At 53.1% G+C, this 18,548-nt stretch overlaps 1 protein-coding gene across 5 annotated transcripts in view; it reads right to left on the bottom strand.

The window, feature by feature from the left end:
• Positions 1-727: 727 nt before the first annotated feature.
• The window catches only part of LOC116948580 (histone deacetylase 4-like), an 85,304-nt gene continuing 67,483 nt past the window's right edge, over positions 728-18,548 (bottom strand). For 4 of the 5 annotated variants that reach the window (XM_076071622.1, XM_076071626.1, XM_076071624.1 and 1 more), the window contains 10 exons: positions 18,177-18,284; positions 17,820-17,875; positions 16,715-16,802; positions 15,773-15,892; positions 15,533-15,630; positions 14,707-14,825; positions 11,685-11,818; positions 10,323-10,407; positions 9,572-9,725; positions 728-9,013 (listed from right to left, as the gene is read on the bottom strand). In XM_076071622.1, coding sequence (XP_075927737.1) covers positions 8,980-9,013; positions 9,572-9,725; positions 10,323-10,407; positions 11,685-11,818; positions 14,707-14,825; positions 15,533-15,630; positions 15,773-15,892; positions 16,715-16,802; positions 17,820-17,875; positions 18,177-18,284 — 996 coding nt within the window. In that variant the 3' untranslated portion in view covers positions 728-8,979. The remainder of the gene's footprint in view (positions 9,014-9,571; positions 9,726-10,322; positions 10,408-11,684; positions 11,819-14,706; positions 14,826-15,532; positions 15,631-15,772; positions 15,893-16,714; positions 16,803-17,819; positions 17,876-18,176; positions 18,285-18,548) is intronic. The other variant, XR_012945915.1, reaches the window with a different exon arrangement.

Below are 18,548 nucleotides of genomic sequence, written 5' to 3'. Positions count from 1 at the left end.
TGTCACCAGTTTTGGAGTACAGAGCAAAAAAAAAAGAAACCTGCCTGACACTTTCAGTTTGTGGTGGACATGACAAACACGGGACGGCGTGGAAAAAGAGGTCAAGTAATGACCCGTGGCCAGGAGCAAAACTCGCGAGGTGGCAAGGGGTGAATTGCCCCCCCCCTCCCCCCGTGGCCAAAGATACGAGTTGGAGCTCTCTTGACAACCACCATGGGATGTTTTCAACAAGTGTATAAATAACACAAACGTCATTAAAAAGCGGTTTAAGTTTTTTTTCATGAAAATGCTTTCATTTACGTTCCACGTTCCATTTTAATTCAACGAGAGCAGTAACTTAATATTGCTGAGAGTTACCACGGAGGTGTAGTGGCTACGTTTTGCGAAGAGCGTGCGCCCCTACAAACGTTAATTGCTCGAAACCGTGAGCCGCGAGCAATAGTAGCCGAGGTGGGACCATGCGAGGCAAATCAAATATTGGGGCCCCACCTGAGCGATTGCCGCACTCCCTGAGATCTGATAATAATGTAATTACTGCACCCCTGTCAGAGGCCTTCACCTCGATCCTTCGCTCACGACCCCCTCCATCGTGAACCGGCAGCCGGGGAAACAACGCTCCGGGTCAGAGGCCTCCTTCAGACGCGAGGGGCTCACCCAACACCACAATCATCAATTGTTGGGTTGACCGAAAACCAGCAAAACGCGATCCACAAATCATGACAGACAGTTACAGCACAGATATATATTTATTTTATTTAGAACTGTAAGTATAAAATATCTATCTTGTTCATTTAGTACTGTGTTCGTGTGTGTGTGTGTACGCGCACGTGCTCGCACACGACGCTCGCACAAGGTCATGAAACCCACGCCAAGTGGCACGCGGCGGCGGCGGTGACCGCAGCGCCCTCTCGCCGCCGATGCCCCCACTCAGTGCCCGCACTGCGTGCCGCCAAGGGAGCGCCGGTCGGATTCGTTGACAGTGATCGGGCGAGGAGGCCGGGTCCGCACGCGCGCGCCTCTCCGTGTCCTCGCACAACCACCGACGACCTCCAGCTCCCCACGAACCGTAACAGCAAGTGGGGGGGGGGGGGGGACGACCAATCGGACACTCGCTCGCAAACTCAGTCACTCAAGCATGCACTCTCCCTCACTCGTACACAACAAAGATCCCCTGCATTGCCTTAACAGACTGTTGGGGCAAGTGCTGCTAGCGAGCACCTATGAAGGCCGGCACGGCACACGAGGGGGTGGGTGGCCAGCACCACGCCCGGCCGCCTTCGTCTCCCCAGTGGCGATGTCTACACACCGCACCAGGTACTCATTAGAGGCCGAGTCGACCTAGGCGAGGCCCAGGACCGGTTCAGATCATCGTCACTGGGGTCGACCGTGAGCGGGAATCGAACCCAGGTAGCCGCCGAGGTTCGTAGCGCAGCGCGCTAACCGCCACGCCACCGCTCCCCCCCCCCCCCACTCGTTCTAAATATACTCACTCTCACACACTCGCTTCCAAGCTGCACAACCTCCGGCCAAAAATCACGGTTGGGGGATAAGTAACTCCCCGGCTTCCGGCACAGCAATGCGGGCACACAAGAGTGAAAAAGTGGTGGGCAACTGCACCCACCCCCCCCCCCCCCGAACAGTCACTCTCACAGCTGCAAACACCCGGCAACGAGGCTCCGCGCAACATCCTGGATCCCTCGCGACTCGGGGTCGAGTGACAGGACAACGCTAGTGGAGCGAGTGGCGGTCACATGCTCAACCACAAACGTCACCGGCCCAAGGTAGTTCCCGTCATCGCCCAATGTGAAGCCTCTTCAGTTCATTCGATGCTGCTCACGTTCAAAGGAGGTATGCTGCTCGAAGAAACCCCAGCAAAAGACGCGAATATTAAACGCGCGCACACACGCGCGCGGACGCGCACACACGTCACCGGCGTAAATGACAAAAATAAGGACGAGATGCGCGATGTTAGAAAAATATTTCAAAGCCATTTCCTCGACGAGAGATGGGCGCACAATGGAACCTCGTTGCTGTGTGCGATGCAAGCTCGCGCCCTCGCCAAACGAAACCGCCGACGTTAAGTGGAATCGACACGAGTTCACTACATTTGAACGTGCTTTTTTGCCTCTAGTTTTCAGGCCTTAGAATTTGCACGACGAACCCGAGGCATGTCGCTGGAAGTATACGCACAGCTGAAAGGCTATGGTGTGAAACGTCTGAACCGTGAAGTCGGCTTTTCGGAATTGACACCGTGGGGGTAGAGGAGGATGACCACACGCGGCCACTGCAGCGCGAAACGTCGCGGCTCCGAAAAAAGAAAGTAGTGCTGAAGCTAAATCCGGTAGTCCCGACGCTATCCCGCATCCTCACTCCTTCCCATTCCTGCGTGCAGCGGCGACCGTTTTCAACGCGCCCATGAACAACGCGACCATGAACAACGCGACCATGAACAACGCGACCATGAACAACGCGACCATGAACAACGCGCCCATGAACAACGCGCCCATGAACAACGCGCCCATGAACAACGCGCCCATGAACAACGCGCGACCATGAACAACGCGCCCATGAACAACGCGCCCATGAACAACGCGCCCATGAACAACGCGCCCATGAACAACGCGCCCATGAACAACGCGCCCATGAACAACGCGCCCATGAACAACGCGCCCATGAACAACGCACCCATGAACAACGCGCGACCATGAACAACGCGCCCATGAACAACGCGCCCATGAACAACGCGCCCATGAACAACGCGCACATGAACAACGCGCCCATGAACAACGCGACCATGAACAACGCGCCCATGAACAACGCGACCATGAACAACGCGCCCATGAACAACGCGACCATGAACAACGCGCCCATGAACAACGCGCCCATGAACAACGCGCCCATGAACAACGCGCCCATGAACAACGCGCCCATGAACAACGCGACCATGAACAACGCGCACATGAACAACGCGCCCATGAACAACGCGACCATGAACAACGCGCCCATGAACAACGCGCCCATGAACAACGCGCCCATGAACAACGCGCCCATGAACAACGCGCCAATGAACAACGCGCCCATGAACAACGCGCCCATGAACAACGCGCCCATGAACAACGCGCCCATGAACAACGCGCCCATGAACAACGCGACCATGAACAACGCGCCCATGAACAACGCGCCCATGAACAACGCGCCCATGAACAACGCGCCCATGAACAACGCGCCCATGAACAACGCGCCCATGAACAACGCGCCCATGAACAACGCGCCCATGAACAACGCGCCCATGAACAACGCGCTCATGAACAACGCGCTCATGAACAACGCGCCCATGAACAACGCGACCATGAGCAACGCGCCCATGAGCAACGCGCCCATGAGCAACGCGCCCATGAGCAACGCGACCATGAACAACGCGCCCATGAACAACGCGCCCATGAACAACGCGCCCATGAACAACGCGCCCATGAACAACGCGCCCATGAACAACGCGCCCATGAACAACGCGCCCATGAACAACGCGCCCATGAACAACGCGTCCATGAACAACGCGCCCATGAACAACGCGCCGATTAACGCGTCCACCCCCCACCTTTCCCTCCTCTTCCCCCAAAATATATGGAAAAAAAAACCCCCGCGGTGCTAACGTGGCGGCAGCGCTGCTGCACAGAGCAGCGGCAACGTTTTCATCGCAGTGTGCGGCGCACAGATATGTGTGAGCGTTTCAACAAGCCAAATAAAGCACGGGCTTTGTGGAGGAGCGAAGCCCGCTGGAATGCGTCGCGAAGGAATGCTGTGCGCCAAGACACGAGAGAGACCACCCGGCTCCCTCCTCTGCGCCCGCTCAGTGTCACAAAACGCGAACGGTGACAACAGTTGATCTTGGAAATAAATAGGCGGAGGAGCATTGGTCACAGCGGCTGCGTATCGCGCGACGGCACAAGGCTACGATGTGATGTGCTGACAAAGGCTTTTTGTTGTTGTTGTTGTTGTTAAGTTTACGCTTTATATATACACGTGTATAAAAAAAAAAAGTTACGGAGTTTTCACGAGCGAAAAAAAAAAGAACAATCGTAAAACAGTACTTGCCCGAACAGAGCGAAACATTTGCATTCGTAAAAACAACGTCGCGACAGTATACATTGTAAATGTTGATTGACATCGAGAGTAGAAAAGAGAGAGTGTATACAAATGTCCCGATGGTTCCACCTTAGGATGAACGCACAGCTCGAGATCTTTAATCACAGCATCACGCTTACCGAAGCGCACGAATAAACAACGGTACAGTATCATGGGGAAAATAAAAACCTACCGCGAAATAAAACGATGGACCCTTACGAAAGCACGATGTCTTTCACCACAGAACAGCAACTGAGAAGACAAAAACCAAAACAAACTGCGCTGTCGGTAACATCGTCGTCTAACACTACGCACAGGACTGGCTCTAAGTCGACGCGTCGCCGATGAAAACGAGGCCGGCGAGGCATGGCGTGTGGCCCACAAAGCTGTTCGATTAAAATTACATTCAGCTCACCGGGTGCCAGCACGGCACGTGCGTGCACACACACGCACGCACACGCACGCACGCACGTGTGCGCGCATCACATCGGTACTCGGAGAAGTCCTCACTGGCTCGTGTTCACCACGCGGGGGATCAAACGCTGCGTCTGGACGCGCGAGCGTAGGCACAGGCACGGGACGCACGCGCAACGCATCCTCGAGGGTCATTCAAAAGCCGAAAACCTCGTAAGGAAGGGACAGAGGATTTTGTCATTGTCTCAAGTACCACGATTCCGCACGGAAGCACACCCCAAACTGCTGGCCACAGCGCGCCACCTCGAACTGAGTTCCCCCGTCCGTCAATCGCACTACATTCACGTTTCATTTAGCTAATGCACATCACTCCCGTAACACGCGACTGGTAGACATGGAACTATGAAGGAGGCCGTCGGGGGGTGGGGGCAGGGAACAGGGTGGATTAGCCTGGCAAAAGAAAATTATCTGACGCTGAACCCTCCCGACCACTCGAGTAAATTGACGGCACAAGAACGTTTTGAATGACCCTCGCACAGACGCAGGTCTGCGTGTTCTATAAGAGCATCGATGAATGGTGTCGGTAACCAGAACCACAGCAACACTGCAAGCTCCAACTCCGCTGTTGCTGCTGCTGCTGCTGATAGCCACCGCCGTGTATGGTTCTGGGAGTCGATTTCTCTCAAAAAGCAGACAAGATAAGTCTTTTATGGCTCGTACACTTGTATGTTAAATATAAAACAAACAAACCATAACTGGCTCCACTGATATGCTGTTACGTGTTCCTGTAGTGCAGGACATATTCATTACATGTGCAAATGTGCCTGTGTAATTTATAAACCTTTTTCACATTCATCTAAATGACAGATATATTATATCAACTCTGCTAACAATCATTTAATATAAAGGTCACCTCATAGGGACTTTACAATGCATTGACTTACATCACGTTAGAGGACATTACCCACACTGAAGCCTTATCATGAAGCACACCAATCCCAGATATGTGAGTTTAACGGTTACAAAGTGCCGACGTATGATCCGAGTAAACGCTCGTGGCCTCTCTCTATATATATTTCCATACGATGGAAAAAAAGACATGGTTCAATGGAATGTGTTAGTCTCTTTTAAAAAAATTATGCACTCACGAATAAAGTAAACAGTGCCAGCGCACGAGCGCACCATGCCAGCTCTTCCCGGTTGTGGCCGTAGGACGTCGGCAAAGTCGCCCGAACGCGATCACATTTGCGGGGCGTATGGCCAACCTCCACGCCGATGTCCATTGTCCACCCCGCGGGGAAGCCGCGCGGCGAGCGGGCGTTCGGCAACCGATCTGCAGACGCTCGGCGCTCTCAACGCAGGCTTCGCCTTTCTGCTTCGTCAAAGCAAAAGGCATCGGGGGCCCAATATCAGGCGGCCGTAACGCACACGGCCAGCCCGTCAAGTGGCATGAAAGCGATGCAACGTGAACGCGGAAGGGACGGCCGGCATATGGTAAATCGGGCGACGTGCTGAACAGCGGCGGCGACGCTGCGCTAGCCGCCGCCGTCGCCGTCGCCGCTATCGTGCGGCACCCGCGCGGCAACGAATTCCATCGCCGTGCGCCGACAAATCTACCTGGCTACGTGCTTGGCAGAGTTACAGCAACAGCATGCATCTGGAATTTGCAATCTGCACTGTTCACGTATCAAAAATGTCTCTAAAATGCGGATTAACCAGGTCTCTCCCATATAGGTATTCTACGTAAAATATATTAGTTTACATATTTGATGAAAATATATATTATGAAAAGTAAGACAAAACTGTACATCATTCCGTTGTTCGTAAATCGACACGCCGGGATAATTCGGTCGGACCGCGCACCACCCAGGGCCGCATTTTCATTCCGCACGCGTACAGCCCGAGATGTTTCCCCATTCACCATAGGCAACAAATTATCCTTAGCCACACACGTACAGAACCGAAAACTGACACGAATTTCACAAACCGATAAGGGTCCGCCCTCGGGCAATATTGAACGCTGGGTGCTCGGCGCTCTGCGGAGTTTGGCAGCGGCGTGGCGCGTGTTTAGACGGGGGGGGGGGGGGGGGGTCGGGGGGGGGGGCTCGCAAGAGACTGGCGCACGTACACTCTCCCGAGTATTTCTCTTCCAAAGAAAAAACACGTCTGCACCAAACGCCAGTCTTTTTTTTTTCCCTCCTCCTCCCCGTTCAATGTTAGCATTTTTCGGCTAGGTCCTCCCCAACTGTGAGCAGTGTGTGTAAGAATGAGGAATACGCAAGAAAACAGCCGCACTAAACTTGTTTGCCAAGTGAACGTGGCTTCAAACAACCAAAAAGAATGGCCACGGCTAATGTCCAGCAGGCGTCTGGCAGAGCCTATTGACGCGTTCACTTAAAAACCTGTAATGGATCTTTTGTGCAAAAGGCCATTTCTAATTTGGCAACGAAATATGTATGTTTAGCGCTTTGCCATACTCCTGGGCAAGTCACCTGTCTGCTGTCTGTGGGAGCACCGGTGTCAAGTCTGTAAAGTGTCATTATTTATGATGCCACTGGTCCCAATGTCTATGGAGTCGCGATGGTGAACTGAGGCTCTCTTACAGGATACACTGGCACGCCTATTTACACTCCAACGCGCCGCCGTCTATGTACACAAGCAAACACACACACAGGCGACAGGGCGAGTACGTACGAGACACAGATATTTCTCAAGATGCCACACTCTTGTGAGCAGAATTCAAATCACAGCAAAAGGACGTAAAACGTATTTTTTTTCGCACTGCCTGCTATGAAGCCGCCCGCCCCCATGGATGCACCGGTGTGCATTGAATCCCAGCCAATGGAAATTGTGTCTGTCTCAGATGAACATTGCCACACTTTCCCGTTCCTAGAGAATTTACAAATCGCCTTGTTTGCAGGTGTGACGTGGACTCCTTAGATTAGTGCATACATTGAAAGTCACGCGTTAATTTCCCGATTTGAAGTCTAACCCCATTGGCAGGGACGTATTTTGAAAAATAACCGCATCTTGCGGTTATTTCTTGCATCGCTATCCTGCACGAGTCAACGCCAAACCGGCGCTTTTCAGATTACCGGTCCTGACTGTCTCACGTGCCGTGTAGCGGTTTCGCCACTCCGCAACGCGGCGAGTAATTTTGCGTTCAGAGGCACCTCTAGACAAAACAGCAAAGCCTTAAGTGCTGCCAAGGCAAATGTGGGAGAAAAAAAAGGAGCAAGCGTTTAGGGCAGGGCAACCCTCAAGTGGATGCCACGCACACGACGCTTACCCGGCAACGTGTGCGATTCGATGGCTCGTCCGCTTCTCTTCGAACAGCAGCGCGGTGGACTCCACCGTAAATCCACCGTAAATCCACCGCAAGGGCCCAGAAAAACATCGTGCACGAAGGCCAATACTATGAAGGTAACGAAACAACAAAGCGGATCCTCGCTTCCATGACTCCACAGCCCATTGGCAGTGTCGCGGTGACGATACGGCGACACCTGAGACCTGGTCCAAAAAACGGGGAAGGGGTGGGGGGGGGGGGGCGAGTGTTTCAACGTTCACGTCGCCTGGGAGTCGACTGGTTGGCTGTCTCCTGCAGGCTCACTTGTGTGATTGGCTGTCACTCACAGGTAGATACAACGATTGGCTGGCTAACGACACGTGTTAAAGCGTGCCACGTCCGATTTGAATGCGCACGAGTACCAAAGCGTCACCTTGCAAATGTGCCGACGGATTTACAACCGGACGAATTACTGACATGACCCCAGCATCATCGATAAGCGATGGCTCCTACTAACAACCCATTCACGACTCTACGAATCATCGCGATTTCTACGTCGACACTCGGCGAATATGCATTTACGCGTGCATACACACGTTAGTGCTTTACGTCCGACATTTGGCGTTTATTTTCTTTATATGAAATATAATTTTAGAGTAACGTTAAAAATATATATCATGTAAATTTCCACGTCTATGTACAACATAAATTGCTGGATTTCTTTTAGCGATGGCTTCAGGACAAGGGTGACCTTCGAACGTCTTTCGCTCGGGGAATGCCGTGGCGCGGGCGTGCCTCGGCGTGAGAGAGACTGTCGTCACCGTGGCTGGCGTGCGGGGCCCAGCCGGTCACGGTCACAGCGGTGGCTTTCCAGCTCTGGGCTCGGCGAGCTGGCCGGGTGTCCCACGGACACACGCACGGGCGCACGAGGCCGTGACTACGGGCAGACCACGGTCGAGAGCGGCGACCGCAGAAAGTACGTGTTTGGGGAACCCGTTTCCCATTTAAACTTGCGTCATCGGCAGTGTTCCGTTATCGTAGTCGACCTCGGACAGCCGCTGCCGAGAGCGGCGGGTAAGGAGTTGCGAGCCACCCGGGTTCAGTGCTGCGAGGCGCGGAGACGTAGCGCGACGCGCCGTCACCCGTGGGGAATTCGTTCAGTCGGCCTCCTCTTCCATAGGCTCCAGGGATCTGGAGAGTAAAAGCAACGATGGAAGATTAGTCGTCCTTGCAATTGCTTAAGCACAATTCCTCCCATTAGATTTTCAATTACTCATTGAATAAGCTGATGAATGATTCAGGTCATGATGCAATTATGGGAAAAATAAATTAGGTGAAGGAACAGTGTGCTCCGAAAATCCATCACCGGCGTCATCCCTCCCTTAACCGTCAAGGTCGTGGGGACACCAGCCACGCTTTGGCAATTATCTCTCTCCGCGTCCTGTGACGTTTTTTACGACCTGCAAGACGTCCATTGCCGATCTCTCTCCCGAGACACTGGTGTTCATTATCCAGCCGGTTTGTTGGCCAACCTCTTCCTCTTTACATTTTAGCCGAAGGAAGAAAAAAACATTCCCGTGGCTGTTCCAACGCCACCGACGTAAGAGTCAGCCGTGTTCGGGGGAGGGGTGTGTACGGCGCTGAAGGAGAACAGAATCGGGCGACCTGCGGGGTGGAGGGGGGGGGAGTCGCGCGTCCCCCTAACCCCAGGAGTGTCGCCGCGTGTGTCTGTGTGCCGGCGGCGGTCACCTCCGTTCCGGCGTGCCGTTGTCGCTGCGCACGGCCACCGATAGGGAGGCCATGGCGGACACGGTCTCCACCTCCTCGCGCTCCCTGCGCTGAGCTTCGAGCGGCGAGAGGCGCACGGTGCTCACGCCGCGCCGCACACTCGCCCAGTACTTGCCTGCGCAATGGGCGGCACAGCGAGGGCCCCGAAGGTTACGCGACGCCGACGTCTCGGATACGGCCGGGCTCGGTGATGAGGCTGCAATTGAGTCTTTTTGCTGTCGAGTCGCCCGCGTGCAACAATCGACTGTTCATAGGAGTCGTACGGACATGCTGTGCGAGGTCATAGCAGAAGGCAGTGCAGCAAAATCCATTGTTGTACTGCACTTCTGTGCTCCTGCGACTACATTCCCCACCTTCACCAACTCACACCGAGCAGCATGGTGAAGGAGACTACAATAACCCACATGGCGTGGGGCGGGCCTGCATCCAGCAGCGGACTGACAAAAGGGCCGCACACGAATGGAGCAAAGCTGCACGAAGAAGACAAAATAATGGGAAACAAAGGCAAAACAAAAAAAATCGATCGTTGAACTGAATCATTAACCCCGAATCTTTTTAGCGCGATTGGCTACGTATGGTGCGAAACAAGTTCAACATACGTACGTACATAAATCGAAACACCGGGGGGCGTGAATCATTGCATGTCTCGTATTTGCGCACGCTCGGGCGAGAACCGCGATTCCACTAATGCCGTGACGCGAGACTGACTCACCCTGAATGTTGATGACCTTCTCCAGAGTCTCCGCCGCATTTTGATTAGGCCTCTGATCCAAAACATCCTTTGGGAGGGGATCCAGCTGCAATGGGGAAATTCCATTACCATCGTCGCATCCACGATGTCTCACACAACAACAGGAACAATATTCAACACACTACGCAGAGCGAACTCGTGTGCGAGGTGAGCTCCGTACCGCAGGGCAGCGCCGTGCTGCACTGAGTGGACGCCTAGATTGTGTCTGCGCTGACCAGAGAAGGTGGAACCACCCATTCCACAACTGGAAAATTAAAAGGATCATCCAAATGCGGCAGCCGCACACCTCAGAAAACAGTAACCTAACTACTAAAACTATGTTTATTTTACCACGAAAAGGCACACCGAGCAATGTAGCTTTTTTTTCAGAAGCGACCGGGCCACAAACGACAGCTCAACAAAGAGGCTCAAGGTGTGGCAATTTATTGCAGCCAAATACTCTAAAAACATGTTTCTAAATGTGGAGGGGAAAACCGGAGGACCCGGAGAGAAGACCACAGGGAGAACATGCAAACTCCATATATACAGGTGTCAGGATCGGGATCGAACCTACGACGTCCTGTACACCAGGCGAAGTAGTTAACATCTCACTACTGCGGCGCCCCACGTTGTGAGTTTATCTGCTAGTCTGTAGACCTCTGCATGAGTCTATGGGTTCTCTGTGCGAGTCTGTAGGTCTGTGCGTGAACTCGTGTCCACTGCGAGTGACCTCCGAGTGCACGAATGGTTCACACTCGTCCTCTAAAGCATTCGCTCATTCATCAGCGCGCATAGTCAGCGAATGACCGTTGTTACAAACCTGTGACCTCTTGCGAGAGCATTCGCATAAACTGCTCTCGCTGCCATACACCGGTGCCTCGAATGATTATTTTGATCCACGGATCATAGGCGGGGGGGGGGGGTGGGTGGGAACCACGGGGGACGGCGCCATTCCTTTGAGAGGTCGTAGTTCACTTCAAACATTAACCGCAAGTGTGCAATTTGAGTCTCTTTAAGCCAGGGGTGGGGAACCTTTTTTCTGCCAAGGGCCATTTGGATAATTATAACATCATTCGCGGGCCATACAAAATTATCAACTTAAAGATTAGCCTATTATATTTGGTCAAACATTTAATTAACTCACCCCTAATGTGATGGTATGGAATTGCCAAATGATTCCGCGGGGCCTCATACGGCCCCGCGGGCCGGACGTTCCCCACCCCTGCTTTAAGCCATCGTCGGCTGGATTCACGACTTGGGACTTCGATTCACGCGGTCGCTTCTCAATCCGTATCCGTACGAAAGAGGCGTCCTCAGACGTGTGCCCGATTCGGTGGAGGTTACCTGGTCGCCCAGTAGGGCGTGCAGGCAGGCCTCGGTGCCGTCGCACAACGCTCCCAACTCGTGACCCCCTTCCAGGGAGAGCACCACCCGCCCATTGGCCAAGCTCATGAGCTGGCGAACCAGATGCCCAAAGCCTGTTCCATAAACACACACAACAACAATTCCCCGTGTAGACATACAGACTTCTGTCAGGGGCTTTTAGCGTCTATTCCATATACACACACCCAGCCACCTTTATCTTCGCAGTGGTGACGCTTACACACTGCACAAGGTGCTTATATGAGGCCGAGCTGACCTAGCAGAAGCCCACTCACATACCAATACATACACAACACAAAGATCCCCCTCCGTACAGCCTGAACTAGAGGCCGACCGAAATTCGGTTTCGGTTTTGTCACCGAAAGTTGGCAAATGGCCTCTTTCGGTATAGTTTCGGTTTCGGCCGAAAGTAATTTTTTTAACTTTCGATCTGGTTTAATTTTCGGCCGAAACCAGAAATTCAGTTTCGGTCGGCCTCTAAACAACACGCTCTCGCGACTCCGGGCAGCAGCGGCGGCGGCGGTGGTTGATGGCAGACGCTCCCCACTCTCTCTGGCGATCACAAGCAGCGCACACACGCACACTCAAGCAAGGATGGGGGTGAGAGGGGTGTGGTGGTCGTGGTGGGGGAATAAGACAGACGACGGAGAAGAATAAGAAAAAAATAACTTCCCCCCCTCAAAACCACCAAACTAGCGAGCAGCAGGAGCACACGCGTAGCCAGCACTAGCAGCAAGAGCAGCACGCGTAGCCAGCACTCGCAGCAGCAGCAGCACACGTGTAGCCAGCACTTGCAGCAGCAGCAGCACACGTAGCCAGCACTTGCAGCAAGAGCAGCACGCGTAGCCAGCACTAGCAGCAAGAGCAGCACGCGTAGCCAGCACTCGCAGCAGCAGCAGCAGCAGCAGCACACGCGTAGCCAGCACTCGCAGCAACAGCACACGTAGCCAGCACTCGCAGCAGCAGCAGCACACGCGTAGCCAGCACTCGCAGCAGCAGCAGCACACGCGTAGCCAGCACTCGCAGCAGCAGCAGCAGCAGCAGTCCACCAGGAGCACTTTTATTTGAGCGGCTCAGAGGCTGGGCTCTCAGAGGCAGCTCGAGACACGCACCACACACACACACGCGGGCGCACGCACAGCACACTGAGCAGATTATAGCAGCGTGCTGATGCCAACAGTGTGCATACGCGCGTGCGCATACTCACTCATCCGCCCACCAGCCACATACACACCAACCCACCCACCCCTCCAATGATTCAATTCAACCCTCCCACCACCCCATCCCACCCCACCTCCTCCACATAGCTTCCACACAGCAGGAGGGGGGGGGGGCTTGGGTGTGCGTGCGTGTCTGTGACGCGTTTAGAGGCCGACCGAAATTCGGTTTCTGTTTCGGCGTCGAAAGTTGGCAAATGGCCTCTTTCGGCATAGTTTCTGTTTCGGCCGAAGCCAAAAAGTAAACTATCAGTTTACTTTCGGTTTCGGCCGCAAGTCAATTTATAACTTTCGGTTTACTTTCGGTTTCGGCCGAAACCAGAAATTCAGTTTCGGTCGGCCTCAAGCCTGAACAGACTGTTGGGGCAAGGGCTGTTCGCGAGCACCTATGAAGGCCACCACAGCACATGAGAGGGTGGGTGGGCAGCACCACGCCCGACCGCCTTTGTCTCCCAAGTGGCGATGTTTAAACACCCCACCAGGTACTCATTTGAGACTGAATCGACCTAAGAGAGGCCAAGGAACGGTTCGGATATTCATCACTCATATACATACACATCTGATAACACTCAACAATCCTACAGGATTAGCAGTTCTAGACGGTTGCCAAAATCATATGTTGGAGTTGGTTTCTTAGTCTTAGGATTCAAAAGTATTTCAGAAATTTACGTGGGTCCACATTGCATACACGAGGCGGCATACATATTAAAACTATTAATGGAATGCATTGTCAATCCTCTGCTGGATAAGGGCCTTTCCTTGCTGTATGGGTCATGGGGGTTAATGCTTTTGCTGTCTCTCTAAAGAAAATCTTCAGCCCAGGATGTACAGAGTTGGTGCCTCCTTATAGAATCGAATAGCTGCTCCTGATTTGTATTGCGTATTCATGTAAAAAGCCTAGGATTAAATAGTACGCAATGTGCCTGGATATTGTGAGATCTCGGAAGCTAAGTAGAGTGTTGAGCCCGGATAGTGCTTTGATTGGAAACCACCATGCATGCAACAGGTGATATAGGCTGCTGTGGGACTATGTTGTCATCAGGAGAGGGCGGTGCAGGAAAACACATTGAATCAGAATATCTCTTTATACTGGAAGAATCCGATGAGCTATAAAGCTGTAGGGGCGGGGGATAGCATTGCCCAGTACACAAAAGGTAAACAGATCACCCAAACACAAACAAATAAAACTAAACCATCCCCATCCTACCAGGCAAAGCCCACTGAGGTATTAACTTATTTTTCAGAAGCGACCTGGCAAAAAAGGCCGCTCAACAAAGCGGCTTATCATTTGGACATTTATAGCAGCAAAATAATCAAAATTATCTCAATGCATGTTTCTAAACGTGGAGGGAAAAGCCGGAGGACTCGGAGAAAAAAATCCACGCAACCACGGGGAGAACGTGCAAATTCCAAATATAGAGAGGCGTGAGGGTCGGGATCGAACCCACGACCTCCTGCATACCGGGCGAGGAAGATGACATCACACCACCGTGGCGCCCCTTGTTACATTGTGCTCCGCTCCAGCGTCTACGCTCTCCACCTTCACCAACGTGCCACTGACCAGCGGTGGGGGGGGTCAAGCATGTCGAAATAAACCTACACGACTCCCGCGTCGCGTACGGGAGAGCCCTCATCCAGCAGCGGATCGACGAACGAAAGGGGCGGTTGCACGGAAGATGTACAACCGTGGAACGTCTTTGCTGGCTGCGCGACGCTGACGCCGAGAGCCGCGGCTCCCCACCCAGTGGCGAGGAGGCGCTACTCACAGGAGGCGGTGAGCTTGTACCCCCCGAGCTGCGGCGGGTGTCCATCCAGCGCGTCGAACCCGGCCGAGACCAGCACCACGTCCGGCTCAAACTCCATTGCGATGGGCATCACCACCGTCCTGCACAGGAACCGTCACGAGAGCGGTCACCGACACGGGGGGCTGCTACCGCCTCCCTTAGGCAGGGCCAAACTGTGCCCACGGTGACGGCCACGGAGCGCCCTCCTGTCCCCCTAAGGCCTGAGTCAAGAGCGAAAAAAAGAGCAGAGCTTTACATTCTAGCGCTCTCGTTTAACGTGGAGTGGTAAGGGAGGTACGATCCGTGTCAAGCACAGTTGGGGGGGGGGGACTGCTTCCACATGCTTCTGGGGTGGTGGAGGGGAGGAGGGCGGAGACTGCGTGGAGGCTGCGCAGAATTATTTTATTGGAAGGCTTAATGCCAAATATGGCTAGCCGGAATTCGGCTAGCAGGGCTTTTACCGCGTTACGTCTGCATAATACCAATGAGTGTCTCATAATTGACAACGAGTGTGAGAACTAAACCACTACTGCGTCAGTTTTCCCAGCTGCGCCGTGTAGCCCTACGATGCAATTTTCGGGCAGTGCGCGGAGCTGTTCGGCATCCTCACGAAGCTCTCGACACGCGCAGTGGAACGGAGGACGGTCGAACCGAACGACATGCGGCGCTAAACACAAAATACTTGGGAGCGCCGTACACAGCTCGACCGAAAAAAAAACCTAGGCAGCAGCAGCAGCAGCAGGAATTGGTTCATGGCATCGAGTGCGCCAGCAGGAGGCAGCAGGGAGAGAGTTGCGCGGAGACGCACCGGAAGGCGGCGAGGTAGTCGGCGTCCCCCATGGGGGGGTCCAGCCCACCGGTCCACGACACGTTCACTGTGAATCCCTCTCCCGGCCCCACGCCCACCTGCACGCGGTGACCACAGCACCCCCCCCACCCTCGATCAGCGGGCCCCAGCTGGACCGCGGCCAATCCACCACCTGGGTTTCAACCGACGCCGACCAATCGAACGCGTCGCACAGCGGTCAGCGTGGCAGCCCGCCCTCACCTCGCTGGACGCCCCGCTGCCGGGGAAGAAGTTTCCGTTGTCATAGCGATGGAGGGAAAGATAGAGGACCCTGGGGTCGTTGTAGAACGCCTGCTGTGTGCCGTTACCATGGTGCACATCCTGTGAAGCCAAACACGGCGCACGGCACGGCGGCGGGAGGGGGGGGGGGTGGGAGGCAGGACACGGCTCAGTATGTCCTCGCAACGTGAACCGAACGGACAAATGCTCAGTTACAGTGAGAGGTCCACGGACAGCCAGAACGTGCGTGTGTTTTTGTTTTGTTAATAAGAAACGGGCTGTCTTAATGCACCAGACTTCCATAAAATACTGGCTTCGGTACTGCGCGAAAGGCAGAATATACAATGGCATTCTGCTTCACTGTCTTGTCTGGTCAGGCCGATGTCCAATTCGACTGCAGACAGTAAAGATCCATTGGCAAGACCATTAAGAGTGTGCTTTACCGATCAATGCAGCGGCCTCAAAAGTCATTATCAAGGGAGGTTAACGAGAAGACCGTGCAAGGTGGCCAGAAGATCTTGCAATTCGAATGCGGTGATTATACCAGATTCTCAAGTGCAGTGAGTTGATTATTTCATCCTGGTCACCAGTCACACTTAATTGGTTCTGCACCTAATTTGGCAAAATTCCAGTGCTGAGAATTGATAACATCCAACGTTTCTCTCATTGGCAGGGCAGGTGAGAAAACGCTGCCCACTATTGCAAGTTCCAGAGGTTCCTTGAAGGGATCTCAGAGGTAGCTGTGACATCCACTTCCGTGAGCCGTTCTCTAACACGAAGGGTCGCACTTCCGTGCGAGAGTTCCGACATCTTCATCCCACGACGTAAAAGCTGATATAAGGTGGGATTGAGAAACATTCATAGTAAACAGAAAAAAAAAATCCAGCATGCAGCTAGAAAGTGTGGCCGCACAGGGAAGCTCACCAGATCGACGATGAGGATCCTGCGCACATGCAGCTCCTGCAGGAGTAGCTTCGCTGCGATCGCCACCGAATTGAAGACGCAGAAACCCCTAGAGCGCAGGGGTGGCGAGCGAGGGGGCGCACACACTCAGCTCCAGAGACACACGGCCTGCCAAAAGTGCACCACACCCGGCCTACCACAAAACACCGTCCTCAATCTCACCAGCGAGAACTCACCGACTCGCACGAGCATGCAATACAGGAGGCGTCCGTGGTGAGGTGACCAAGAGTGCCAGCTATAGCAGGGACTGTTGTCTTTGTCGATTGCAACTGTCAATTGGGATGACACATTGCAATTGTCTAGGAATGGCGTGTGCTGCAAGCACACTCCGCCGATTGCACACGTACAGCCCTTTGTCAATACCCTGACGGGCCTCACAACGCCGCGCAGGTCCTGTGGATCACACACTATACCACGGTGGTCAGTGTGCATTGGTGAATGCGGGGAGCATAGATGTGGGAGTATAGGAGTATTGTACAACAATGGATTATGCTCCACTGCCCTCTGCTGTCCACCATGTAGCTCCAGAGCCGAAGAACATGTTTCGTGTGAGGTGGTCACCTCTTCAAAGAACAAAAAAATCATCAAACCTGCCTAGCTTACTTCATCATGAGATTGGGTGCATTCTGGGTGATTTGGTCATACACACTACACACGTAACTTTCTAAAAATATTGTAACTAGTATTAGCCACTCTTTGGTTCTTTCGGTAAAGTGACGTAGAGAGAAAATTAATTAAATAATAGAATACGCCGTTTTGATTGCAACGCAAGCAATCGTCATCAGGTGGAAAACAAACCTAGGTAAACTTAGAAATACAATGCAATCTGACACAGAGTCGTAGCCAAAACGTTATGCTCAAAATGTACCTACAAATTACTCAATTGGGATGATATATCGCAGCATCGGCCCCTATCGCACATACATGGCAGGACCTTGCTCAAAAATAGTCTTGAGTGAGGCTTTTCCGAAGCAAACAGGCATAGTACTTATTTTAATAATAACAAAAACAAGAACAAAACCACGCCACTGGCTCTCAATCATCTGGCATGTGCACTGCAACTCACATCACGGCAGACTCCTCGGCGTGATGGCCGGGCGGGCGGACGATTGCAAAGCCATTCTAGAGGACACAAGAGACACCTGCTGTTACAACACAGCCGTTTGCTGGAACGTTATGCAATGATGATTATTTTTACTATTTAAGAAAGTATTAACAAACAGGTCCAATCGGATTGCACGCAATTGACAGGGGGCATGACAACAAAATTAAATATTATTCAATCACTTTTGCTTTCTCTCCAGTTGAGCTGTTGTTCTCTAATGATGCGAAATCATTATGGTGATTTCACCTCCAGGTAGAGGAACTCTACTCTACTATAGAGGAGCGCCACGGTTGCTCATCTAGAGGCACTGGCTGGCACCTTGAGTTGCCCCGACGCAACGTGGAAGGCGAGCGTGGTGACGGAGCCGGCCGCCATGCGTGCTGCGCTGCCCGAATGAGCGTCGCTCCAGTACGTGTCGCTGTCGACCTGTAAGGCACGTCCACGTACGCGTGAGCTGTGTGCCAAGACTCTTGACAGTCGTCGTGAGCTGTGTGCAAGACATTTTCTATCCCAGATCCACAAAACACTGACGATCTGCAAGGCCCGGGGGAATGTGGTCCACGGAATGATTGCCGTTACGACGATTTAGAGTAGTTTTAATTAACAAACAAAAAAATATTGTTGGTGCAAGGTGGTCCGGAAAAAAGAGTTTTTAGGGTTTACAGTGAGCCTCAGATTTAATTTCACCAG

The sequence above is a fragment of the Petromyzon marinus genome, chromosome 34 (assembly GCF_048934315.1).
Source record: "Petromyzon marinus isolate PM22_M1 ecotype Great Lakes invasive population chromosome 34, UKy_Petmar_22M1.pri1.0, whole genome shotgun sequence".
In the NCBI taxonomy this organism is placed as follows: Eukaryota; Metazoa; Chordata; class Hyperoartia; order Petromyzontiformes; family Petromyzontidae; genus Petromyzon; species Petromyzon marinus.
This window is presented reverse-complemented; position numbering and strand designations above follow the sequence as displayed.